The 27,743-nt window shown below is 48.4% G+C and overlaps 1 protein-coding gene across 3 annotated transcripts; it reads left to right on the top strand.

Moving 5' to 3' along the window:
* On the top strand, nt 1-27,743 carry SLC24A1 (solute carrier family 24 member 1). Of its 3 annotated transcripts, XM_047863247.1 has the most exons (9): nt 1-1,884; nt 13,134-13,187; nt 14,509-14,617; nt 18,544-18,627; nt 19,717-19,808; nt 23,140-23,757; nt 24,480-24,569; nt 25,443-25,609; nt 26,559-27,743. In XM_047863247.1, the coding sequence occupies exons 1-9, from the start codon at nt 1-3 to the stop codon at nt 26,806-26,808; spliced, it is 3,348 nt and encodes a 1,115-aa protein (XP_047719203.1). In that variant the 3' UTR covers nt 26,809-27,743. The 3 variants fall into 3 exon arrangements, with proteins under 3 accessions (XP_047719203.1, XP_047719204.1, XP_047719205.1); XM_047863248.1 differs by lacking the exon at nt 13,134-13,187; XM_047863249.1 differs by lacking the exon at nt 24,480-24,569.

Below are 27,743 nucleotides of genomic sequence, written 5' to 3'. Positions count from 1 at the left end.
ATGGGGAAATTGATCAGAATGGGGGCACGGGAGAGGCGGTTACTCCGGCCAAAGCGGCTTCATTGGAGTCGCCTCCTCTTCCTGTTGGGAATGTTGGTCATCGGTTCCACCTACCAGCACCTGAGGAGCCCCTGGGGCCTCCCCTCATTGTGGGCAGCAGTCTCCTCCCAACATTCTGTAAAACTGGCCAGCCGTGACCTCCCTGACAATGAGATGATGATGGTGAGCAGTGACCCTCCAAGAGCTAGCTCTGAAATGGAGGTGCCCCAAGCCACGGTGGGCAGGGTTCGTGAAGCAACACCTGGGATAACAATGAAGAATACACACGATCCACCCAGAAGAACAGCCGATATCACTCCAACAATACCCAAGATTAAGTACACAGCAGGAGACATAGAAAGAGTGAAGGGAGACAGCACAACCATACCCAGTGGAGTACTGAGTCACTACACCCCAACTTCAAACAGACCAACAGTGAAGAATTACACCCCAACACCACCACCCAGGGGAGAAATGCAGAGCTACAATCCAATTCAAGCCAAGGGAAAGGTGAAGAGATACACCCCATCTCCACTTGGTAGACTAGTAGGCAATTATGCCCCATCCACACTCATGACAATGACAAGGAGACATGGGGTCACCCCCAGAACAACAGTGAAAGACAGTGAAATTATGACAACCACCAAAATATTGGAGACTAACCCCTCTAAGAGAATGGTGGAGGAAACCACCCCAGCTACTTTCAAGGGAATAATTAACACCCCAACTTTCCAGATAAGTGGTATAGAAACAAACATCTTGACTTCTCCAAGAAGTATAACAGAAAAGAACACTGTGAATACCCCCAGAACAGTGGACAGTAAGAGCCCAATCAAGCCACGGGGGTTAGTGGGAAAGAACAGGCTGACAACTTCTCTGGGAACGGTCCTTGAGCGCATCACAGCCATCTCTGAGGGGCAAGTGATGATAAGCACCATGACAGGCAGTAGCCCAAAGGAAATCAAAGCCTCTACTGCTACCTGGAGTGTTAGTGATCCTTTGTCTAGGACCAGTGCATTGACCATGGGAATATCCTCAGCCACCTACAGGGGGCTGGCAAAGAAACCTTCCATAGCACCCGGGACCTCATCAACCTCCAAGGTCAGGGTGAATCCAAAGATCCATGTGCATCACTGTGTTTTTGTGGAGCCAGCCCCGGCTGTGCCCCCTGCTTCCTCCCCCAACCTGACAACAGCTGCGATCCCAGAGGCACCCAGTTCCAGTCCCTCAGAGCTGCCCCCTGGCTGGCCAGACCTTCACTCCAAGGCAGAGTACCCCCCAGACTTGTTCAGCATAGAGGAGCGGCGACAGGGCTGGGTGGTGCTGCACATCTTTGGCATGATGTATGTGTTTGTGGCCTTGGCCATCGTGTGTGATGAGTACTTCGTCCCAGCCCTGGGTGTCATCACGGATAAGCTACAGATCTCTGATGATGTGGCAGGTGCCACCTTCATGGCTGCTGGAGGCTCTGCCCCCGAGCTCTTCACCTCCCTCATTGGCGTCTTCATCTCCCACAGCAATGTGGGCATTGGTACCATCGTGGGCTCTGCTGTGTTCAACATCCTCTTTGTCATCGGCACCTGTGCCCTCTTCTCCCGGGAGATCCTCAATCTCACGTGGTGGCCCTTGTTCCGTGACGTCTCCTTTTATATCCTTGACCTGATGATGCTCATTCTCTTCTTCCTGGACAGCCTCATTGCCTGGTGGGAAAGCCTGCTGCTGCTGCTGGCCTATGCCTTCTATGTGTTCACCATGAAGTGGAATAAACAACTAGAGATATGGGTGAAGGAGCAGCTCAGCAGGAGGCCAGTGGCCAAGGTCATGGCCTTGGGGGACCTCAGCAAGGTAAGGACAGGATGGTTCAAGTTCTGCAGCCCCTTTGGAGCAAAAAGGGGGGAGAAGCCAGTGACTAAAGAGGAAAGTGCTGGGTCAGACCTCAAGAGATGGGTGCTTTGGTTCCCTTTGCTATTCATTCAACATTTAAAGTCCTATTCTTTTCTAGGCACTATGCTGGGACCTTTGCAAGAGTGACTTTGGCTCAGCCCCCGATCACCCAGTGGTTATTATCATGATCTATCATTGGTAGGGGAAGAAACCGAGGCCTAATCAAGTCAAACCACTGTTCAAGGTCACACAGCACATAGGCAGTGGAGCCAGGATTTGAACTTGGGCTGGTCTGACTGGGTCTTTGGAAATGGCATTTGAGCTGGGCTTTGGAGAATATCCAAGGAAGGTATCAGGCAGGGAGAAATGATAATCTCTTCCCTGTCCATGGTGTTGAGGGCTTGTCTAGCACCTCCACTTTCACTTAATCTTGTTTGTTCACATTCCAGATGTGGAGGGGCTAGTGGCTGGGATGGGGTCTGGCAGGGGGAGGTTTTTGGGTTTTGTTGTGTTTTTGATATATTGGAGAAGATGAGAGCTCCACTCATCCATGATAGGCTAGCCCTGCGTGCAGAGCCCTCTCTGCGTGTTGAGTGGAGACCAGATATCAGAGGCTCTAACCCTAAGGCTTTCTCCTGACCCTCAACTTCCTTTTTAAGAATTTCTTTGCCCCCATGAGGGACCCTCCCTCTAAGTTCACTGCATGATTCAATAACCTGGAAGATGAGATTAGACCGGGGAAGAGATTTCTGAAGATTCATCTCAGAGTTTTTGTTCCTTGACTCCAAAGTGAGATACCCTAGGGAACACAGATCTTGTTTCTTTCTTGCTCCTAAACAGTGAGTTTGGGCAAAGGTCAACTCTCAGCCTGCCTCTTTCGGGTCTCAGACAAACCACTGGTGTGAACATAATTTTGTGTGCAAAGAGTGGAAGGACTTAGCTACTTAATCCAGAGCAGTTTTGATGAGTGGGCAGGATGGAGACCACATTTAGCAGCATGTCTGGGAGATCTATGATGCAAGGAAGAGAAAATGAACTCCCTCTAGGATTTTTGAGATGATGTGGTGTTCTGGACAGAACACAGAACTAAGAGTCAGGAAATCTGGGTTCTATTCTGATTCTGCCTCTAACTAACTGTGTGACCTTGGATGGGTCCCTTCCCTTCTCTGGGGGAAATGACAGAGTCCACCTGGCCACCAAAAGGTCTTATCTGACAACCATTGTCCAAGTGAGTTCAGTTCTGGCAGGCCCCGCATCGTGGTTTTTTTGTCCAGTCTGGTCAACCAAGCTCCAATTGCCATATCTGCAGATGACTCCAAAGGAGAATGTCCTACCCAAGGTTGTACAGCCAGCAGGTGTCAGAACTGGCATGAGAACCCAGGATCTAACTCCCCATTCAGTGCTATTTTCTATTAGGCTACTACTCCATGAAGCCAGAGGCTTAAAAAAGAAAGGGAGGCTCAGAGCATTACATAATTTAATATGAAGAAACAGCGGCCTCCCTCCTAGTGAGGTCCTCAGGGCGCATCTTGCTGAGGGTGGCCATAAGCCTGGTAGTCTCCCCTGAGAAAAGCATCTAATGCCTTGGTACACACAGGCCAGCCGTTTTCAAAATGCCTCTGACTTGCCTCCTAATTCTTATCAGTAATTCTGTTTTTTTAATTTTTTTTAATGTTTATTTATTTTTGAGAGAGAGGGAGACAGAGTGTGAGCGGGGAAGGGACAGAGAGAGAGGGAGATACAGAATCCGAAGCAGGCTCCAGGCTCTGAGCTGTCAGCACAGCATGATGCAGGGCTTGAACTCACAAACCATGAGATCGTGATCTGAGCTGAAGTCAGATGCTTAACCGACCAAGCCACCCAGGCACCCCTGTTTTTTGTTTTTTGTTTTTAATTTTTAATGTTTTATACATTTTTGAGAGAGAGGGAGACAGAGCATGAGTCGGGGAGGGACAGAGAGAGAGGGAGACACAGAATCTGAAGCAGGCTCCAGGCTCTGAGCTGTCAGCACAGAGCCCGACGAGGGGCTTGAACTCACCAACCATGAGATCATGACCTGAGCCGAAGCTGGACGCTTAACAGACTGAGCCACCCAGGCGCCCCTCAGTGCTGTTTTTATTTCAAGTCTCCAAATTCTGAGTTTTCCATTTTGCCAGGGCTAGACTATCAAAGGAAAGCTCATCAAACAGTGAAACATAATCATGATTTTAAAGGAGAATTTGTAATCTACTTAAAGAGACTCTTCAAGGGCAATAGTAGCAGGTCTTTGCCAACCACCAAGAGTGATGCCGGTTACAGCTCTGTTCTTATCTGTTGAAACAAATCCAGCATGAATTTTAATTAACAGTGTTATTTAAAAAAACAGGTTGAATTACGGGCTATTATTAAAAGTAAATTTATATTTATTTAAAGTTAAAAACCTATGGGGTGCCTGGGTGGCTCAGTCGGTTAAGTATTTGACTTTGGCTCAGGTCATGATCTCGCAGTTTGTGAGTTCAAGCCCCACATCAGGCTCTGTGCTGATAGCTCAAAGTCTGGGAGCCTGCTTCTTTTTTTTTTTAAATTTTTTTTCAACGTTTTTATTTATTTTTGGGACAGAGAGAGACAGAGCATGAACGGGGGAGGGGCAGAGAGAGAGGGAGACACAGAATCAGAAACAGGCTCCAGGCTCCGAGCCATCAGCCCAGAGCCTGACGCGGGGCTCGAACTCACGGACCGTGAGATCGTGACCTGGCTGAAGTCAGACGCTTAACTGACTGCGCCACCCAGGCGCCCCTGGGAGCCTGCTTCTGATTCTGTGTCTGCCTCGCTCTGCCCCTTGCCTGTTCGTGTTCTGTCTCTGTCTCTCTCTCTCTCAAAAATAAATAAACATTCAAAAAATTTTTTTAAAAAATTAAAAACCTAGCCTGGTGGGCTTGGCCAGTAGAGTATGCGATTCTTGGTCTTGGGGTTGTGAGTTCCAGTCCCATGTTGAGTGCTTAAAAATAAAATCTTTTAAAAAATAAAAACCTATAGTTAGTACTTTCTAGCACTAACAACTCCTCACTGAAAATTAGTACAAGTAACAAGAACTATAGCTATTTTGACATGGTTTTTAAAGCATCTGGATTTGAATTTCACCTCAAGTTTCTAATAGCAAGAGAGATAGAGCATTCTTTAAAAAAATTTTTTTTAATGTTTATTTATTTTTGAAAGAGAGATAGTGTGGGAAGGGGAGGGGCAGAGGGTCCAAAACAGGCTCTGTGCTGACAGCAGGGAGCCTGATGCAGCTTGAACTCATGAACTGTGAGATCATGACCTGAGCAGAAGTTGGATGCTTCTAGAGATAGAGATAGAGGTAGATAGATATATATAGAGAACAGTCTTTGTCTTTGCTTCTACCTTTATGTCTATGTTTGGCTGGCCAAGACCTATGATTTGGTCAGAGGGAGATAAATTATCCTGCACTTCACTGATAGACTGAGGGCGAGCTATTCGGTTTTGAATTCATGCAACAATTCTCGAAAATCCAATTGTTGATCTAGTAAACTGTGTTGGCATTTGTTTTTTGCAGTTTACCCCTGTGAACTGTTTGACTTTAACATGAAAATGAACGTGCCTTGCTCTCTCACTAATGTTGACATACTGACGCACACCTCTCCACGACTAATGGTTCCTCTCTGAGCATCACCTCTGGAAAGTAGGGATCCAGGGAAACCGGGCTTATTCAGTCTGCCATGGCCCAAAGTGAAGAAGTCAGAGAGAAGTGGGGCATACCCAGACAGGGTGGTAGGGAGCCAAGGAGAGGCGGGGTAGGCCAGGTCAGAGCCACAGGTGCTCCGGAAGTCTAAGCAGCAGGAAGAGAAGTGGAGGGCGGTGTGAGCCAGCTCCTTTTGGAGAGAAATAGGAATAGGAAAGACACCTGGGCCTCCCCCTGCCTCCGTTAGCAGCCTGGGGTGAGGGGTAGAGGGGGTGGCTACAGCATCAAGCTCATCATTGCCACTGAACAGGAAACAGTCTTTGCATCTCCCAAAGAGGTGCTCCCAGGGTCTTGTCTCTAGCAGGAGATCCGTAAGTATTTGGTTTGGTTTCCTCAGGAAATCCTAACAGTTCAGGGACTCCAGTGTAGAGGAAAGTGAGGCCCCCAGCAGATATTTAACTCAGCTAGTTTCACAGTGAGTTGGTGGTTCTTACCACTGATTCCTGAAGCTGTATTTTTGGATTTTAATCCAGGCTACACTGCAGACTCTCCCCGTTGCCCTGGGCAAGTCAATGCCATTCAACAAACCTTTATTATTAAGCACTTAGATGAAAAGCAGTGTGGGAAAAAGATTGTGTCCCTTCCAGTAGAAAGGACAGGCTTGGCAAGAGTAATTGTAATAAAACGAGCTTTATACAAAGTGCTACAAAGTCACTTTGCTCTTCAACCAGGCCTTAGATTGTTTGTCTATAAAGTGAATGGGATGACCCAGAGCAGGGGTTGGCCGACTTTTACCGGAAAGAGCCAGATAGTAAGTATTTCAGGCTTTGCAGGCCATACTGTCTCTGTCACAACTACTCAGCTCTGTTGTTGCAGCATGAAAGCAGCCACAGACAGAACATAAACACACGGAAATGGCCACATGGTGTTTTACCAATTGCAACATACTTGCAGGTGTTTTTCTATGTGAACAATTTGGAGACAAGATCAGAGAATTATTAATTCTTTAAAAAATTTTTTTCACATTTATTTATTTTTGAGAGAGAGACAGAGTGTGAGCATGGGAGGGGCAGAGAGAGAGGGAGACACAGAATCCAAAGCAGGCTCCAGGCTCTGTGCTGACTGAGCTGTCAGCACAGAGCCCGACGCGCGGTGCTCAAATTCACAAACTGTGAAATCATGACCTGAGAGGAAGTCAAGTCAGACGCTTAACCGACTGAGCCACCCAGGCACCCCTGGGCTAAGATATTTTAGACAACATCGTCAAACTGGCATGTATTGGTTTGGGATACCTTTTATGACCCCTATTATCGATATAGGCTAACTTAGCTTGCTCTGAAATTTTATACCTGAGTAGAAAGTATGCCTGAATATAAAGCGTACACCTGTCCATGTATTTGTTCTAGCCTGACATGATAAATATCTGACTTGCCTTGACCATGCATAGTCACAGAAAGCCAATAAACAGCAAAGCCGATGCACTAGCCGGGCTTTAAAAGCGCTATCTCTCAATGGTTGAAGCACCTCTGGCCATTATAGAGAGAGCTCCCAGCTTAGCTAGAAAGGACCAGCCATCCGCAGGAGATGCTAATTGGCAATATGGCCTGAGGGGAGCCAGTGGTGAAAAGGAATCCAAGGGAGGAGGTGGGGGGGAGGGGAACAAACCTATTTTGGGTCCCTTTGGGTCTCTATCCACATCATGCCCTCAAGAATGCTTCAGAATGTGAAACTCTGGAGAAAAGTCTGTCACTCTTTCCTAAATGCATTGAGGCCTGTTTTTTTGTTTGTTTTGCTTTGTTTTGTTTTCCTGGCAAAGTTTTTTAAATTAAACCAACCAATATGACTCTCAAGCAGGCAAACCAAGTACCTCCTAAGGAGCCACCCTTTCCCTTTCTTGCCAGGGTTGACATTTATTCCAAGGGCTCCTGTCAGTGGCTTATATGGTACCTGTCTGCTGTGGAGACAAGGGGGCTGTGGACAGGAAAGCCTTTTCAGTCTCTGTGGACCACCCCCCTCCCCCGTCCCTGCTCTAGGCTGCAGGGAATCCACTAAGCATCCTAGCCTGGGCTCAGGGTTTTTTTTTTTTTTTTTTTTTTCCTTCCTTCCTTCCTTCCTTCCTTCCTTCCTTCCTTAGCATTCACCCATTTTTAATTAATTAATTTATTTAATTTTTTAATGTTTACTTATTTTTTTATTATTATTTTTTTTAGCATTTATTTTTGAGACAGAGAGAGACAGAGCATGAATGGGGGAGGGTCAGAGAGAGGGAGACACAGAATTCGAAACAGGCTCCAGGCTCCGAGCTGTTAGCACAGAGCCCGACGCGGGGCTTGAACTCACGGACCACGAGATCATGACCTGAGCCGAAGTCGGCCGCTTAACCGACTGAGCCACCCAGGCACCCCATTGTTTACTTATTTTTGAGAGAGAGAGAGAGAGAGAGAGAGAGAGAGAGCAGGAGAGGGGCAGAGAGAGAGGGAGACACAGAATCTGAAGCAGGATCCAGGCTCTGAGCTGTCAGCACTGAGCCCGACACGGGGCTCGAACCCACGAACCATGAGATCATGACCTAAGCTGAAGTTGGATGCTTAACCGACTGAGCCACCCAGGCACCCCTATTTTTATTTATTTTTTTTTAAATAGGCCTCACACCCGTTGTGGGGCTTGAACTCACAATGTTGAGATCAGAGTTGCACGCCCTAGTGACTGAGCCAGCCAGGAGCCCCAGGGTTCCCTCCTTCAACTCCTTGAATACTTAGCTTCCCCCCAGTTGTCACAAAAAGTTGGTATGAGGTATGAGTAGAATTCTCAATTTTAAGCCTTCTTTTCGTCATAAAATTTTTTTAGTGTTCACCTGCTAGTCAGTGCTGGCAGATGACAAAATGAATGTGTAAGAAACAAGTATGAACAGAACTCAAGAACCTGATCATGGCTGGTCTAATAGCTTGTTTCCATGAATGCATGTGTGCTTATAATTGAGATTTTACATGCATTCATGCAACACAGTAATATTTTCTCATACTGAAAATGATGGGATTAAATATGAGATTAGATATACATGGTGTTCTACAAGTAACAGCATGATTTCTAGATGCTCTACCACCTGAATAACTTGGAAATAGAAAACCAACATTAATAGTGTGGGGGAGAGGGCATATGGATGATAAACAAGTAAAAACAAGATAATTTCAGGGGCACCTGGGTGGCTCAGTCAGTTGAGCATCTGACTCTTGGTTTGGGCTCAGGTCGTAATCTCATGGTTTGTGAGTTGAGCCCTGCATCGGGCTCTGTACTGGCAGTGTGGAGCCTGCTTGGGATTCTCTCTCCCCCACCCACCCCCAAAGTAAATAAATAAAGTTAATATCACCTGTAATGGTATAGGAAAGCACTGAGGGGTTTAGTACTGCAGTGGGTACTGCTGAGGGGTTAGACACCTCAACAGACCAGAGAGTTAGGGAAGGCTTCCTCCGGGAGGTGATGTCTAACAGAATCTTGAAGGACCAGCAGGGGGTGGCTGACTGAAGCTGGGGCCAGGACTCTCCTGGGCTTGTGGAGAGGCCGAGGGAATGAGACACCATGAGGAGATATAGCCGCACTGTCCAATATGGACCAGTTGCTACATGTAGCTACAGAGCTCTTGAAATGGGGCTGGTCCGACTGAGTTATGCTGTTAAGTATAGAATATACACTGGGTTTCAAAGGTTTGGTATGATGAAAAAAAGGGGGGGGAGTAAAATAGCTCAATGATATTAATTACATGTTGAATTATAATATTTTTCGTATATTGGGCTAGAGTATATTATTAAAATCAATTCCACTCATTTCTTTTACTTTAAAAAAATGTGGCTGCTGCAGGAATTACATTTGCGTATATGACTTGCATTCTATTTCTGTTGGACAGTGCTGGACTGGAGGTAAGCAGGAGGCTAGTGTGGGCTCAGCCAAGGAGTCTGGACTCCCTCATGAGGACAGTAAACCCCCAGGATGTAGGGGAGGGACATGATTTGTGCTTTGTTCAGAAAATCACTCTGGCTGAGGGGTGGAGAATGAGCTGCAAGAGGAACAGATCAGGAGTCAGAGGCTTGCAGGACTGCAGGCAGGAAGAGTGGAGACATGAGGCCACAAGTGAGGACTTTGAGTAACTAGATCTGACAGCTGATTGGACCTGGGCTGTGAAGGAGAGGGAGGAATTTGGGTAGACTTTTGGGTTTCCAGCCTAGACAAATGAGTGGATCCGGATGCAAGACTGTACTCAGCAAAGGGCTAGAGTGAAGAGTCCCCTATTAGAGTCTAACCTCGGTGAAGGCAGGACTCAGACCAGGGACTCAGTAAATATTTGTTAAATGAACCTTAAAACAACAATAACAACAGAGACTAAAATACATGGTTCAGAAAATGTGTCATGGAAGGTCTAGAAGGGGAGAGGTCAATGATTAACTGCTATACCAGTGGGAAACAGAAACTGGAAGTCAGGAGGGGAAGCCCCCTGAGGGCCTGCCATATTTGCCATCCCAGGTTCCCATGAATGGCAGCAAGGGGTCCTATTGCCCAACCTCAGCAAGATACCATGCAGGTGCTGGGGGCTTTGGCTGGCATGGAGACATCCTCTTTGGTTTCCTCAGCCCCTTTGCTAGTTTTTGTGAGGAGAAGGGGAAGGTGGGGTGATGAGGCTGAAGAAAGAGGAGGGGCACTGGGTTGGTGTGAGAGGTGGATATGAAATGTGTTTGTACTAAGGGCATATTCTGAATGCACCCACTTGCCGGACTGCTTCCTGTAAGTGGACCCATCGTCCACACCTAAAAGTAGGCAAACATTTATGTCCATTTATCTAAAATGTCAGTAATTTGCAGAGCCACTAGGGAATAGAGATTTTTACCTCAATACCTTGGGAAAAGAAATAGGAGTTCGTAAACAACAACAGCAACAAATATCTCCCTCCAATGGAGATCAGAGTTCTGACACTGTCTCTGTGAGTGTGGGCAAGCCCCGGGCTCTTTCTGCATCTCAGTTTTCCCATCTATCAAAAAGCAGTAATAGCGCTAACCTTGTCTACTTCACGGGGTTGGCGGTATTGGATGAGAAAGTGGATGTGAAAGGTGTCAGAAGGTTAGAAGTACATGCTGAAGGGAGAAGATATTGGTGTGTGCAAAGAATGATGCGCTCCTAGAGAAGTACTTTGGCTTGAGTAAACCCGAATAGCAGAAAAATCACGAGGCCTGTACATCATGGGGCAAAAGTCAATCTCTCCTGCTCCTCTGAGGACAGAACTGGCTACCCCAAAGGGCAGTCTGGCTCCTCACAGTTTGTTACCTCCAAAAACTCACTGGGTGTGGGTGGGACATGATAAACAGTGAGATGGCTGGGCCACTGGGGGTCGGTGCTATAGCCTCCAGTATCCCAGTGAACTTACAGGTGTGTCATGAAAGAGTCAGGGGCTTTGTTCAAGAAATCTAGAGTGCTCCCTTCAGATGCAGATTGGTTATTTCTGCTCCATTTCATTCATTTGCATATTCATTTGTTCATCCATCTGTTTATTTATTCAAGTGTATATCCAGCATTCAGACCTCCCCCATCCTTCAAAGCTTACTCAGATTCTATCTACATTAAAAACATTTTTTTAAATGTTTATTTATTTTTTGAGAGAGAGAGAAAGAGACAGAGCGTGAGTGGGGGAGGGGCAGAGAGAGAGGGAGACGCAGAATCCGAAGCAGGCTCCAGGCTCTGAGCTGTCAGCACAGAGCCCAAAGCAGGACTTGAACCCACAAACTGTGAGATCATGACCTGAGCTGAAGTCGGACGCTCAACCGACTGAGCCACCCAGGCACCCCAAGTTCTACTTACTTTTGGAAGCCTCCTCGTCCCTCCAACCACCGCACCTTTATCTGACCTTCTCATTTCTTGAATCACGTTCTGCTTTCTATCTGGAGATAGAATTGGTCCCGATTCCTTTCTGGCCCAGTCAGTGTTTTCTTTATTTTCTGAGCTGAAACACAGACAGGAGATACAGAGCAAGTCTAGTTCTAGTTCTGGCCATGGAGGCCAGCAGTGAGGAGGGGAAGACAATTCCTGGGGGCAGCTATCAGTGACCCTGCCACCTGAAGATAGTACTGGAAGCCACTTAGGGGTAGCTCCTCATTCAGCTCACCTTTAGTGAGCACCTCCTGTATACAAGAACCTATGCCACAGGCTTGGGGAACAGATGACTATATCGTAAGTTCAAAAAAATATGGAGTCAAGCTGGGTAGATAACTCACATATGGCAAAGTTAAAAAAATGATTCTATTAGGGCCACCTGGGTGGCTCAGTCGGTTCAGCGTCCAGTTTAGGCTCAGGTCACGATCTCATGGTTTGTGGGTTTGAGCCCTGCGTCGGGCTCTGTGCTGACAACTCAGAGCCCGGAGCCTGCTTCGGATTCTGTGTCTCCCTCTCTCTCTGCCCCTCCCCCCCCACCCCCACCGTCTCTCTCTCAAAAATAAACATTAAAAAAATTTTTTTTAAATGATTCTTTTAAAAGTTCAAACAGCATTATAAAGCAATAAATGCCGGGTGGAAAGCTAGTGGTCCAGACAATAGTTACTGTGGGTTTAATGATTCTTCATCTTGGATTTTTCTAGGGCTGTCTCATTTCCCAGATGGCTGCCCTACAGCTTCCCCAGGACACTAGCACTTACTTGATCACAGAGCCAGGTTTTGGTAACACAAAATGTGCTTACTCTTGTTATACAGCTTTTGAAGAGAGAGGTATTGTAGTGAGCTGGAGTGAGTGGGGGTGGGGGAAGGGGCCATTCAGGAAAGCTTTATAGAAGTATTCACCGTGAATTTTCTGAAAAACTGGAGACATGGGGGAATGGATGAGGCATTTTATGCAGAGGGAAAAGGTGTAAACAAGGGAACAGGAGCTCGAATAGATTGGGTGTAGTTACAGGATGGTTCATTCATGCATTAATTCAACAAATATTTATTGAACCTTTGCTAAGTGCTCAAGAGTGTTTTCACGCCAAACACATGGTGGTGAGTGAAAGAGGCAATCTACCTTCAAGATGCTAGTGGGGCAGTTGATTTATTTGTCTGTTTATTAAAAACAAGACTAGATTGAGGAAAGTGCTATGAAGGAAAAGAACAGGAGCGTATAAAAAATAATTAGACAGCACTTTAACCTCACAGAGGAAGGTGACATGTAAATGGAGGCCTGAACTATGGGGAGTGAGGGAGAGAGGGTTCCAAACATGGGAGGAGGGACCCTGTGATGAGGGTTTCACAGCAGGTAAAGACGGTGCATTTGAGGGACTGAGAGATGGTTGGTGGTACTGGGCTGTCGTGAGTGGACACATTTAAGAAGAGTGTGGGGGCGGGGGGCTGAAGCCAGACTGTGAAAGGCCAGGCTGGGGTTTGCACATGTGAAAACATGTCCCGAGACCAGGTTCTCTCTGGGTGTGTTTCTCAAACTGAGGGTTCCTTGGAGAGAGAGAGAATTAGGGAGAGAGAGCAAGGGTCTCTCCAGACATCTCGTGACTCCTGTCCCTGTTTGCAGCCAGGCAATGGGGCAGTTGCGGTGGATGAGCTGCAGGAAAACAAGAAGCTAAAGGTGGGTGCCATGTGGAGTCTGCCCAGAGGGGGTGCTGCAGGGTCTCAGAGGCCTGGGGGTGCTGGGCCGGGTTCAGGCTTGGGAAGCCCCAGGGAGTGCTGTCCGGATGAACCAGGGAAGGCACCAGCTCCTCTGCCAACAGGACTGTCACCTCTAAGGTGGCCTTGGACGAGGTGCTTGAGGTGCTTGGGAGCTGAGGCCAGAACATCACTACTCGCTCCATCACTAGCTTGCTGTGTGAGCTTTTGCATCTGTGAAATGACTGTTTGGACTAGATGAACTCAAGCCCCAACATTTAGAATTGATCTCAAAGCCCAATTACCTGTGGCTTTGGAATGCCCTGGAAATAAGAGAAACATAGGAGAGGCACTGGGGGCATGGGGGGGGGGGTGTCTGAGGCTTCTGAAAAACTGTATCTTGGCTGCTTTGGCCTATGGGATATTTGGGGAGAATTATGGGAACCTTAGAAGGGAGAGTCTGGGGCCTGACTGAAACCTTCTTCATCTGAAGAAAATCCCCAGAGCTGTTGTGAAGTACTGTGCTACCACAGCCACTAGATGGCAGAAGAGTTCAGATCCAGAGGGATGGGGGTGGCGTGGGGAGCGTGGGGGAGGGACAGAGCAAGTGTCAGTCTGTCTTTGGATGTTCCCTTGGACATCAGATGATATTTCTATGTGTGTCACATCTGGGTATCTGCATGTACAGATGTGTGTATGTGTGCACCTACGAAGGTCTCTTGAGCACCTGTGCGTAGAAAAAAGGACTGAACTGGGAATCAAAAGACCTGAGTGCCCATTTTGATACTTTCATTTACTCCCCACACGACCTTGGATAAATCACCTAGCCTCATTGAGTTTCCATGTCCTTTTCTGTAGAAGGGGGTCACAGCCTTGCTTATCTGGGGGTGGGGCAATGATAAAGCGCGATGATGCTTTGTGGACTGTAAAGGGCTGTGCCTGTGCACAGGGGTCCGTCTGTGCTGTGTGTGGGTGTGTGTTTCTATGACAGTGCATTTTCAGGGAAGGACAAACCCTTGGTAATGTGTTATGCTTAGTACACATTGTCTGCTCCCTGTTGAGACCTTGGGGAATTATTCGGTATGTAGAATTAGCCAGTCATGGAAGAGTGAGAGGAGCCTGAGAAAGAAAGCAGAGTGTAACTCTTCTCACTGAGGGGAAGGGAGAAGGGAGGCCAGGAGAAGGCTCCTGTGCTTTGTTCTGAGCTCTATGGGAGGGAGGCAGGGTTAGGGAGGCCCTTGTGTGGCTCCTCCTCTGGCTTGGGCAGGGGCTCACTGAGGCCTGTGCGGCTCTCCCCTGCTCAGCTCCCAGCAATGCTGACCCGAGGGAGCAGCTCGACCTCTCTGCACAACAGCACCATCCGCAGCACCATCTACCGGCTCATGCTTCACAGCCTGGACCCTCTGGGAGAAGGTAAGCAAGGCCTCCCTGGACCTGCGTGGTCTCCTGTCCACTCCCTCCCTCCCTCCCGCAGGTGGACAAGACCTGGGACATGCAAAACTAGGAGGCAGTGGGTAGGATGAGGACGGAGTGGGGAATGGGGGGAGTGGGGGGGGTGAAGCCAACTGTCTGGGAGACAGGGTAGAGAGAGGACATGGGACTCAACAGGAGAGGGCTCCAAGGAGCTAAGGTTAGGCATCCGTATCCCATGGCTTCCATGTCTGTGTGTCCCCTCCTGTAAAAGGGTCCACTTGTAGTTAGTGAGGCCATGAGTGCCATGTGCCCTGCTCTGGTCGATGTCAGGGCTGTCCTCAGTGACTTCCCTGCGTAGCCCACCACCCACGAGTCGTCTCCAGTGTCCCACAGAACCTCCAGCCAGGCAGCTTGGCCCAGGCTGACTGCCAGGGCCACTTCTGGGGGTACCTCCTGTAGGGCCCCACAGCCCAGAAGCTTTGAGTAGCACCTCCCCTTGCTCTTTGTCTAGCTCTGGAGTCCTAGGGAAACTGCTAACCATCTTCCTAGCCAGGAACCCCAAAGGAGCTGCCAGGACCACTTCTGGAGGATGACAGGGGTCCAAAGTAAAGTGGGTCCTGATTGACAAATGATGGGGGTAGCTAAGATTCTCTCCATGCACCTTACCAAGTCTTGCCTTTTGGCCTGCTTCCCCAGAGAACTGTTCCTAAAATGCTTCTCAGGCCCCTAAAGGGCACCCTCAGGTACACTCCTGTTCTCCTTGGGTCCCTTCATCTCTGGATCTCTGGTGCAAAACTAGGAGCCCAGGTTGGCCTGTGGGCAGAAGCCAAGGGGTCAGAGTGTAGTTGGAAGGAGGGCTGAGGGCTGAGCTGAATATGACACTGGAGACTGGCCCATGAGCATAGGGAAACACTCTCACTGACTTTTCTGGTTCAGGGACAAATCTTGGGTGGGGGGGGAGGAGTGGCAGGGGGAGAGGTTGGGAAGGGGCTCAGAATTTCCTCAGGCCTTGAAATATCCCCTTCAGATACAGTATTGGGTTTAGGGTATTTAAAAGGCTATTGTACTGGGAAAAGCAGAGACAAAGCCGAGGTGATGAAACCTTCCTCAGGAAATCCTCAGGGCAAGCCTCTGCAGACATTGAGAGAGGTTACTCCCAAATGTCAACTCCAGAAAAACAGTGCCCCTGGAGTTTTGAGAGTGGAGTTTGCATTACGCAGTAGCCTGTGGGTGATCGTGCTGGGGGCGTACCTGGCCTGGGGCGGTGAAGGAAGCTGTATCTCTGTGTTACTCTCGGCCACTCCTTGTAGAATCACCAACTCTAGCAAAGTCCTGAAGATAAAGATCTCCTGAATGGGACTGCAGGGCCCCTTGCCTGGGCCACTTCCATGACTGGCAGCCTGCCAACAGCTGACCTACTTGTCCTAACAGGATTATGTGATGGCCAGGCCAGGCAGAGGTCAGAGGAGATTGATACTAAGTAGGAGATGATCCGGCCACGCTGAGAGTAGAGAGGCCACGTGAGGAAACAAGTGCTGGGGGAGCCAGCGACAGTCATCCCTAGGAAGACAAGCAAGCTTGGTATATGGTGGGTACATGTGGCAGGCAGGGAGGCGTGGAAAGGCCCTCGTGGTGGGTAACTGCTGATACGCTCTGGGACGAAGTCCTGCTCTGAGAAGCCAACCCGGATTCTATACTCCCAGACCCCATCCAGGAGGGCCTGGGACCTTGCAGAACTGTGGTGAAGGCCTTTGTTCCCAAGACTTTCCAGATCCATGTTTGTGTTTCCATATGCTGTTTCCAAATGGCTGTCCAGATGTTTCCACCCTTTCCAGGTGTTCCAATTCTTTCCACAGAGCTGATGTGTGGTCTGAACTCTCACCCACCCTGTGAAGGGGCCTTTCTTCTCCAGGATCCTATGCCTTCTATGGTGACTTCACATCTATGGATGTGTGCATATGTAAGAGAGAGAGGGAGAGAGGGACAGAAAGAGGTTCTGCAGCTGACCTGCTTTCCTCAGTGGCAAGGGAAATGAGAGGTTAGGGTGTGTGATGAGGAGTGAGAAGGAAACAGGGGGACTTGGTTTTTCTTGCCAACCCTTCCAGCCAACAGTCGGCAGATATTCTCAGCACCAGGACCAGAATGAGTGGGACTCTCTCCTTTGGTAACAACTCTGTTTGTTGCTCAACAGAAGATTGCAATGCGTCATCCACGCCAGGGGGGCATTAAAGGTGTGTGGGTGAAGGAGGCAGCGGAGGGCCTGCTTCCTAACATCTCAGCTCTGAAGAGCACCTGCTGTGTTGGCCCACCAGGACACTTGGAAGTCATGCCAGAGTGGTGGCCCTGCAGGATGGAGCCTGTTGCCAGACGCAGCTGCAGCTGAACCATCTCTGAGAGCTTAGTTGACAGGCTGAAAGGAGGAAATTCCAGACCCGTTTATGCTTCCTGACCATCCTGGACCCAGGCAGAGTTTGGTCCCAGCAGCTTCCCATATTGTACCTTCTCAGTCTGTCTGTCATAAACTAGAGGATCTTCAGGGTCCCGTCTAACTCAAATGCTCTGGAATGCTGGGCCACTGCAGAGATGCTTCCTGGGTGGGACAGCTGCTCTCCATTACTCACTTCGTCCTTGTTGTAGCTAATGCTTATATAGTGCTTTCTAGGTGCCAGGCACTGTTTAAAGCACATACCTGTATAAACTTATTTATTCCATTAACAACTCTGTAAGATTTTACAGATGAAGAAGCTGAGGGACAGAGAGGTTAAGCAATCACTGAGCTAGGTCCCTGACTATCAAGCGGCAGAATTAGGATCCAAACCCAGACTATCTGGTATCAGAATCCCAGCTAACATAGCAATATTTAATTGTAGCATTAAAGCCTTTTTATTTATTTTTGTCTCACGGACCCCCACATCAGTGCTCTCGGTGTATCATGATGTTGCCTTTTTAGAGGGGGACGCTGAGGCTTAGAGAGGGCACACAGGCTTCCCAGGGTCACCCAGCGCTCACAGGGGGAGAGCCAGCCTGGACTCCAGAATAGATTCCATGGTGCCACTTTTTTTTCTCGCTTGTGCCGTTGTCCTTACCCTCCCAGGTTACACAGCTGTGAGGACCCGCAGGAGCCCCTGCACCTGTCTCTGTGCCTCCCACCTTGAATTACACATGTAAACTTTGCATGTTGCCTGGAGCATCATCACACTGAAAAAGATTGCCCTCCCTAGTTTTCCTGCCTGGAAATCAGAGCAGCACTATTCTGTCCATAGTTCTCTTTGGGCCTCTGGCAAAATGTGTTCATAGAGATCCAAAAGGAGGCTCCGGGTACCTAGGGTCAAAATGGTGTGGCAGGGAGGTTGGTGGTAGGCTATTTCCCCATTCTGACCAGAGAAGAAAGTCTCACCAGTAGTGCTCCTGGAGCTATAGCAGAGCTTCTGGTAAATTCATTGAAGAAAGCAAGCTACAAAGGACCTTACAGATAATCCAGTCCAAGGATGGCAAAAATGTCTCCCTGCCATTTTTCGTCCGTTCCCTGCTCATTGCAGACATCACCAATAAATCACGGTAAAACCTCCACTATCCTTGGATCAGAATCCTCCTCAATCCAGCACTCAAAACAGCCATCATTCGAACTCGTAAAGAAAATAAATCCTATTTGTTGCCTCTGAGTCCAACCATGTCATCTTGCCAGAGGGGAAATAGGATCAGAGAGGGGACATGACTTGCCTAAGGTCACAGCCAGTTAGTAACATACAGGGAATTTAAGGCGAAAGCTTGGGAGCGGGCAGCAGGAACATGCGGAGTAGGACCGGAACCCAGACCATGACTTCCAGGCCAGCCTCTTCCCACCCACTTCAGCTGCTCTGGTTGCTCAGCTGACCAGTGTAACTGAAGGGCCTCAGATAAGATGTGTTCCCCTTTCTCATTTGCAGCCCATCCCTCCAAGGATAAGGAGGAGGAGAGCTTGAATCAGGAGACCAAAGCCAAGCCTCATGCTAATGCAGAGAACAAACCAGGTGAGAGGATGGTGAAACTGGTGGGTTTCCTCATGCTACCTTCCTCCTTCCTGTTGGCCAGGGGCTGAGACGTGCCTCTCGTCCTGTCTGGGCCAGTCAGCTGGAGTGATATAGTCTGGTGCTGCCCTGAGTGCCACTGCACTCTAGCCTCCTCCTTCCCGTATGCTCCCTTTCTGACTGGGCTGCTGGCCCTAGGGAGGCTCTGGACAGCCCCTCCGCACTCTCCTCTGATGGGCCAGGCCAGGCCAGGCCAAGGGGTTATTGAAGGCCCATTTCTTTTTCACTAAATCTCATCCCAAATGAGACTCCATGGGACCTCTGTTTCTTCTTCCTGTCACGTCTACAAAAGGACAGTGCTCTTAGGGATTGGTCTGAGACCAGCAACCCCAGGAGGGAAGGACACCAGGGGTCTGGTGATGCAGAAGTCCAGCATCCATGTGGCACCTGGGATGGAGGGAATGAGGAAGCTCCTGCCCCTGTGGGTTCTGCACAGCACACCGGGCCTGCCCCATGCACCCAGCGACCTGCGGAAGGAGGGAGAGCGGCAGCCATTTTTTCCATACAATAGACAAGGAAACCCAGGCTGAGAGGTCAACTGACTCGTCTGAAGAAGTGAGAGGGTCTGCTCCTAAACCCGGCTCTCCAGGCTTTCTGAGTCTCCCTTCCCTGCCACCTATTTCAAGGCTTCCAAACTGCTGTGCTGCCTTTGAAGTCATCAGGATCCTCTCCATGTAGGCGGTAGGGGGCAGGGTCAGACCCTGAGGGCTGGGGCTTTGCCCTCTCTTTGGTCCCAGTTGCCCAAGCTTTTTATAGGTTGGATCCCTGGCCCCACTGGTTGGGATGGAAATATGTGTGAATACAGGGGGAGCAAGGATGGCCACCTCCTGGCTGTCCTATCTGCAGCTATCTCTGTGGACAGGGCAACAATAATTCCTATCACATCATGTTACTTTTCCTAACAACAAGAAATTCCCCAAACTTACTGAGACCCTGGGGTGGACGCGTCCTGTAGCCCCTCACACTGGCTCTGCCAGCTGCCCTCAAAAACTGGCACACTCTTCTGATCTTTTCCATGTTTGTCCTTTAAAGAGGAGGAGTCAGCCAAGCTTCCTGCGGTCACGGTCACACCAGCCCCTGCTCCAGATGTTGAGGGAGATCAGGAGGAAGATCCTGGCAGTCAGGTAGGCACGAGCCTCTTCCCAGGTGGAGGGGATTGAACAGGCCAAGGGAAGGAGTTGCTGACCAAAGAGTCTTCCTTCTTGAAGGTCTGAAATGCTGCTTGAGGTTCATTCCTCTGAAGTAAGTATGGCCCTTTCTCTGAAGATCAAATAATACCTCATGGGGCCAGTTAATTCACCGTTAACACCTTAGTGTGAGTGCGATATATGCACACGAGAATGTGCCGCCACGGGTCACGTGCTAGGAGAACATAAGGAATAACTGTTAGGGGGTCTGTCAGAAACTAGGGGGCAGTAAGACCAGGCAGCTCAAAGCGTAGCTCCATGCCTTGGAACCCCCTGAGGTTTGTCTACAGGGCTTGCCGCTGCCTTTACAGCCACACAGCCTCTTCTTCCACCACGCTCCAGCTACACTGGACTCCTGTCTCCGTGCTCTTCCGGACCTTGGTTTCCTCCCTGTCCTGTATCCCCCCACCTGCATGTATGCCCTCACCCACCTCTCCAGGCCACTGTAAATGCCTCCATTGCCCTCAAGCTTCCCTGATCCCCCACCCCCATCTGATGAATAAATGCCCATGTGCTTTGTCCCTGTCCCAGGGCTCTTATCACTGCCTTCCCCGCACTCCATTTAGGAGTCTCTCTTCCTTCAGCTCGCTGCTGAGTGAAGTTCCTGAGGGTAGGATGCACTCCTGAACTGTCTGTCCCACAGAGATAAGTGCGGTGCCTGGCACACGCGGCTGTGCTCAGTAAGGGTTCAGAGATGACAGTGAGGGTGTGGGGCCAGCAGCCCAGTCAGAAAGGGAGTCGATGATGGTCAGTGATAGACTTGCATTTAGTATGCAGGTTCCATCCCTGTTTGTTTTTTTAGTTTGCCACCCAGAAATAGTCAATTATACCTCATCCTTAAGCCAGCAACTTTGGGTTTAGTGTCTAAGACCTCTTGATGGTATCATGAGTGTCCTGAGTAGACCCACTACAGCCAGCTCAAGTACAAGGGATTAAGAGGACAGAGAGATCTCCTGGAATCCCAGGGCCAGAAGCGAAGCTCCATTTCACAAAGAACTGCCCCCAGCTCTAAGCAGGCAGCTGTGACCCTGGTGGCTTCTCACTGTCTGTCTTTGCTCCCTCATGTTCCCTTCCCTGTGTGCAGACTTTTTTTCCTCTCAATTTTTATTTATTTTGGGAAGAGAGAGAGAGTGCGAGTGGGGAGGGGCAGAGAGAGAGGGAGAGAGAGAGAATCCCAACCAGGCTCGGAGCCTGATGTGGGGTTTGAACTCATGAACCGTGAAATCACGAACTGAGCCGAAGTCGGGTGCTTAACCGACTGAGCCACCCAGGTGCCCCGCATTTGCTTTCTTATTAGCACACATAGCACCACTCTAGGCCCCAGTCCATTATGGGGGTCAACCGATGACCGGCTCCCAGTCTCAGAAGAGAGAATCTGTTTAAACCAGGTCACAGGTCAGGGATCCAGCCTGTGTCTAAGCTGTGACAGGGAGTGCTGGGTGCTCTGACTCCAACACAGAAGAATGGAGTCACCCATTCAGAGGGTGTTAGGGGTGACAGTTCTCAGAGAAAAGGGCGCAGGCTGGGCAGACACTCCCACACCTATGGATTTAAATGACTTGTCATCTCCCCCAGTAAGCCTTCTCTCCTGATGGGGTTGGGGGAGGGAGGGCAGGAAGTATTTCAGGGGCACCTAGGTGGCTCAGTCAGTTGAGCATCCGACTTCGGCTCAGGTCATGATCTCACAGCTCGTGGGTTCGAGCCCTGTGTCGGGCTCTGTGCTGACAGCTCAGAGCCTAGAGTCTGCTTCAGATTCTGTGTCCCTCTCTTGCTGTGCCCCTCCCTGGCTCATGCTCTGTCTCTCTTTCTCTCAAGAATAAATAAAAAACATTAAAAATAAAAAAAAATGCACTCTCGACCATTAAGTTAGAGTATCTGGGGTGGGTATGAATGTTTTTAAAACCCTCAGGTGATCTGAATATGCAGTGGAGTTGAGAATCACTGAGTATCCCTTGGGGTTGGCTGTGTGAACTTCGTTACAGATGACCTACTCTATGAGCACACAGCGCAGGTCACTTGCTCAAGGGACAGGCCAGGCATGTTGCTATAGGTTAGTTGGGCGCCTAATCTGAGGACACTCAGAATCAATGCCTTTTAGAGTGCATGGAGTCACAGTGTTTGGTTCCCAAACACTGGTCTGCAAATGCATGAGCATGTTAAAATAGATTCTTGTGAGCATGTTAAAATAGATTCTTGGCTTAGTTCTCATCACAGAGATTCTAATTCAGTTGGTCCAGGAGGGGCCAGGACATCTGGATTTCTTTTATTTTATTAACTTATTTTGAAAATTAGTATTTATACTAAGCTCCCCAACGGAGAACCAAAGATCTCATTCAGCCCTGGCATTTGCGAAGAAGGGTAGCTTGGTGGTTAAGAGGCCAAGAGCTGGACTATCCATATGACAAATCCCAACTTTATCACTTACACCATGTGGACCACTGTGTGGACCACAGGCAAGTTATTTAACTATTCTGTACCCTAGTTTCTCCATCTGTCAGATGGGTTTAATTCTATCTATATCATAAGTTAATTGACTCATGAGACACAGTAAGTGCTAGCTATTATTATTGAAGCCACTTAACATAGTGCCTGGCACATAAAACCCCCCAGTAAATAGGTATTACCATCATAGTTTTACATTCATAAGGTAATATAACAATTTAGAAGTTTTAGTAGGCTCAGCAATGTAACCACCAAAAGATATGCAATATTAGGCAACATTAATGGAAGTAGGTATCTAAGAGAGGGAAGTGATAATCTTATTCCATTCTGTGGTCCAATCCTATTATGTGTGGTGTTCTGTTTCAGTCTTCAAAGCTTCCTCATGGGGTATAATCTAACTAGAATGAGTTCACCAAGATGGGGAGGAGGCTCCAGGCCATAGCATGGAATAAAGGAAGGGACTGGGAATCTTTAACTCAGGGAAAAGAGCTGCTTCATGAAAGAGTGATTAGCTTTGTTCTGTGTGGCTCCAAAGAGTCAACCTATGCACAGAGAGTAGAACCTTGTTACAAATATGGACTCTAATCACAGTTGCCAAGATACAGAGGGTGCCTTAGGTGGTGAGTTTTCCATCCCTGAAAATAATCAAATAAAGAAAGGACAACCACTGTTGTGGTTGTGGAGGACTTTTGCTGAATGATTTCTCCTCCTACTCAAGTTTTTAGATCCATTCTGAGAACAGCAACAACAACAAAGTGGGGGAAAAGTGGGAGGGAAAACAAACCCAGCAGTTATTACACATTAATTTGGTGGCTTTGGACTGCAGGGAGGAGATGTGGCTGGAGCTGAGAGCACAGGTGAAATAGTAGCTGAAGAGGGTGAAGCTCCTGGTGAAGGCAAAAATGGAGAGCAAGGTGGAGGTGAGACTCAACTGGAAGGTGAAGGTGAAATTGAAGCAGAAGGAGAAGAAGGTGAACATGGCAGTGAACTCCAAGCAGAAGATGAGGACATGAAAGCTGATGAAGGTGGAGGTGAAGGTGAACTCCAAGCAGAAGAGGGTGAAATGAAAGCTGATGAAGGTGGAGGTGAAGGTGAACTCCAAGCAGAAGAGGGTGAAATGAAAGCTGATGAAGGTGAAAATGAAGAGCAGGAATTCAATGCTGAGAGTCAAGGTGAAGCCAAAAGTGACGAGAAAGGTACAGATGGTGAAGGGGGAGGTGATGGAGGTGACAGTAAAGATGAAGAGGAGGACGAAGAGGAAGAGGAGGACGATGAGGAAGACGAGGACGATGAGGAAGACGAGGACGATGAGGAAGAAGAGGAGGCAAATGAGGAGCCTTTGTCCCTGGAGTGGCCTGACACCAGGCAGAAGCAAGCCATTTACCTCTTCCTCCTGCCCATTGTGTTCCCACTGTGGTTGACGGTGCCTGATGTCCGGAGGCTGGTGAGTTTGCCCAGCTGTACCCCAGGGAATCTGTGGAGTCTCTAGGCACTCCCGCTCAAGAAGTGAGAAGACAGGGCAAACCAGCTTGGCAGGGCTCAACCACAGAGAGTATCTGAGATGCAACTTGTAGCTCCAGATGGGGCAATGCACCTATGGGGACATACCGGTGGGCTTGGGAGGCCCTAAGACATGCTTATTTCCATCACTATAAGCATGTGATCTGGTCCCTCAACTCCTATTCTCAGTTTCTCGATTTTAATATGGGAATGATGCCAAGATGCCCCCACTCCGCCCCTGTATTTCCAGGGATATTCTGAAAACCTAGGGGGAAAGTACTGTTTCTACCCAGTATTCTCATTTATAGGGAAAGTGCTAACATACCCTACCCAAAGGCCATCCATACACTGTCTCTAGGTCCAGAGATGGGTGGGGTAGGGGGGAGGTGACAGATACCAAACCAAACACCTAGGCAAGCCTGGATCTAGGGCAAGCAAACAGTCCTCTTCAGTTTGGTGACTGCTGAATGCCCTGCTGGCTGGACTCCCCTGCAGGCCACCATCCAAGGGTCCTCACTGGAGATCCAGATCTCAGCTGACACATCCCCAGATCCTCTCCATCACTCACTCAGCAGATCCCGTCCCTGATTCTGGGGCTCCCTCAGAAGGGCCAATGACCTTTAGCATCTGCAACTTATTTCTCTTCCTTTTCAAACTTGCAAATAGGAGTCTAGGAAGTTTTTTGTTATCACCTTCCTGGGATCCATCGTGTGGATAGCCATTTTCTCATACCTCATGGTCTGGTGGGCTCATCAGGTGAGTGAACAGCAGGAACTATATCCAACGTCAGCGGGGCCCAAGGACAATTTTTACCTTCAGGGTCAATGGCCAGTACCCAGGGAACGGTGAGGCTCAAGTGACTTTGTAGTTTCTAGATTGTTTACGAAGGGTCAAAGTTGCCTTTTTTCTTCCAGTGAGTGTAGTGTTTTCAAGTGTGGCTCTTCTGTCTTAATGTTCATGCTGTAGCCTCACATAGAAGGCCCTTCACAGTCTGACCCAACTGACCATTGCTTATTAGCCTTACTCCAGGCTTTCTCTGTCATGGATGCCCTGCTCCTCCCCACCTGGCGATGTTGGACACACTTGCGAGAGCAAGCTCAATTTTGCCTTGTCTCTGGCATCCAGTGAGTCTTCCTCTGAGTGCCCATTGCTTTCCTGTTCTACCTGTAATTGTTGTTCACGAGGTTTTTCTTTCAGTAGGCTGAGGGTAGGGGCAGTGTTGTGGTGCCCATACTTCTATCTCCAGCCTCTAACTGGCACATAGCAGGTGTCCGTGGTTCTGGAGATGGAAACGTGACACGAACAGGTGTTCGGAGGGGCAGTTCTGAGAAGGTGCAGGTGTTATAGCTGGAATATCAGTGACAGCTGGTATCAGGGAGAGACGTGTACTCCAGAAAGGAGCTGCATCATTCCCTGCAGCCTTGAGGAGGGGCCCTGCTCCTTCTCTCCGTGGCCCATCTCCCCAGCTGTCGGTTCACCATACCCTCCCTCCGAGGCCGTGGGAGTATGCTGAGCTCTCCGGAAAAGTGTTGGGTTTGCACAAAGTAGCATGTGGTTGATGCTTTGAAGAGCTTCAGATTTTTCCTTTTGCTGTCGCCATGGCTTATCATCGCTGTTCCTTTTTACCAGGTTGGTGAAACAATAGGGATTTCAGAAGAGATCATGGGTTTGACGATCCTAGCAGCAGGCACGTCCATTCCTGACCTCATCACCAGTGTGATTGTCGCTCGGAAAGGCCTGGGAGACATGGCTGTGTCCAGCTCTGTGGGCAGTAACATATTTGATATCACCGTGGGGTGAGTGGCAAAGTTGCTTTCCAAGGCATATTAAGAATGACTGGAAAACACGGTGTTGGCTCTGTTTGCCGGTTTTCTGTTTCATTATTTATACATGGAATAAAAGGGCATTTATGTTATTAGTTTCTACTAGGCATCAAAGTGTCCTCCCTTCGTTCATCACAGCCTGAGGGGATAACAGAACAAAAATGCTGTCTGAAATGTAACTGACTAGAATTTATAGATGAATCGAAAAACAAAGTCCTTTAAATTTCATTCCCAAATTCAGTCAGATGCTCTGCTCACTGACCTCCAAGGTGGTGGAAGTGGGGTTGGAAGGAGCAATGACTCAATCTCACTCGCTGATACTTCTGCTCCTTTGTGTTTGGGATCCTGCCAGCTCGGAGGCTCTCAAAGCATTTTGTCTAAACAAGCAAATGCCGCATCCTCCTGTACCCATTCTCTTGCCCCCTCCTCCCAACTTTGTCAGAGCCCAACCTCTGGGCTACTTTCATTTCCCCAGGCGTATCCTGGATTTGGGTGGTGGCTTTGATTTTTCTAAATTTTTATGGTAAGTCCTAGCTCAGGCTAATTTAAATGTAAAGACACGTTAGCCTGAGCTAGGACTGATGGCAAAAATTTACAGATGGAAGAGTCACACATCAGCTCACCTGGGTTACTCATAGGAAAGTCATGAATTATAAAGAAAAAAATACCCACTCAGACCCTGAAAATTTCAGTTTTAATATAGAACTCCTTGTTATTAGCTGTGAGACCTTGGGCACGTAATTCAATTTCCATGAACTTCGTTTCCTCATCTGTGACATGGGGCTATTATTTTCTGCTCTATTTCATAAGCTTTCTTGTGTGTGTAGAAAAATAAGTGCTTTGTAAATTGTAAAATACTGTTTATGTTTATGGGATTAGTGCAGACATTCAGAATATTCACATTGTTTCTTCAATCTTGCAGCCTGCCTGTCCCTTGGTTGCTGTTCTCTCTTATCAATGGATTACAGCCTGTTCCAGTCAGCAGCAACGGCTTGTTTTGTGCAATTGTTTTGCTTTTTCTCATGCTCCTGTTTGTGATCTCTTCAATTGCATCATGCAAATGGAGAATGAACAAGATCCTGGGCTTCACAATGTTCCTCCTTTACTTTGTATTCCTGATAATCAGTGTGATGTTAGAAGATCGAATCATTTCCTGTCCTGTATCTGTCTGAGGCAGAGTCACTGTTGCTCACAATGGACGTGGATCAGAAAACCACGCCAGAAGCTACCATACTTCTTGTTACATTAACAAAAGAATGAACATGGTCCATGAGAGAGACCAGAGTGGCAAAGAGCCACTGATGGGAATGTGATCGGGGACTGAATGTTAGCCTTGGAAACACCCGCAGCTCGTTGTGGATTGTCTCACCTCTGGAGGGATGGCGTTTTTACCCCTGCCTGATGTTGGCAGCTATCACGTGGAGGCCAGTAGAAGGACCTCTGGAGCCAGAGGGTTTTCGGAATGAGGGATCATTTGGGGGTGAGGGCTGGGACAGGCACAGTAGCAGGACAAGCCCCTATCCTCACAGTTCCCTGATGGTTCCTGAAAGGCTGCTGATCCAAAGACACAGATGTGGTCTACACCCCACCCTTTGGCCCCTGTCCCAAGCACACACTGCAACTTGCCATCCTCTCTTTTTCTGTTTAAAACATGAGGTTCTACCAGGTTTGTAAACGTTACACGTCCAGTTATTGGTGGGTTTAAGGAGCTAAGACTCGGAAAAAAAAAAAAAAGTATAACAGGAATCAATGATCATTACACACTGTAGCCCAGTAAAATGTGTACTGATATTTGATAGCTTAAAAAGACTCCCTTAGCTCTTCTTTTGCATTTCTGAAACATGAAATTAAAATAAGTAGCCCCCCAAATGAAAATGTATAATTTGCCGTTGTACCAGAAGGGGGGTGGGATATTAGGGAGGGCTATTTAAAAATATGTACTTACTAGAAAATCCAAATTAGTGTTGTCTCCATCAAGTGGTCACCTTGGGGGATTAGACAGTCATACAAAGTTGTCCTGACTTTGCTCCTCCAGCATATTCTCACCTAACAGTGACAAATGCTACTAGTGAGTCAGAAGGGGAGTGATTTTATTTTATTTTATTTT

This window comes from Prionailurus viverrinus, chromosome B3, assembly GCF_022837055.1.
Source record: "Prionailurus viverrinus isolate Anna chromosome B3, UM_Priviv_1.0, whole genome shotgun sequence".
Classification (NCBI taxonomy): domain Eukaryota; kingdom Metazoa; phylum Chordata; class Mammalia; order Carnivora; family Felidae; genus Prionailurus; species Prionailurus viverrinus.
The sequence above is the reverse complement of the archived record's forward strand: the minus strand, read 5'-3'. Positions and strand labels throughout refer to the sequence as shown.

Coding starts and splice junctions, on each gene's coding strand:
- SLC24A1 (XM_047863247.1), top strand. CDS start 1: ATGGGGAAATTGATCAGAATGGGGGCACGGGAGAGGCGGTTACTCCGG. Junction 1,885..13,133: donor CCTTGGGGGACCTCAGCAAG/GTAAGGACAGGA, acceptor CCCTGTTTGCAG/CCAGGCAATGGGGCAGTTGC. Junction 14,618..18,543: donor CCTGGACCCTCTGGGAGAAG/GTAAGCAAGGCC, acceptor TCTCATTTGCAG/CCCATCCCTCCAAGGATAAG.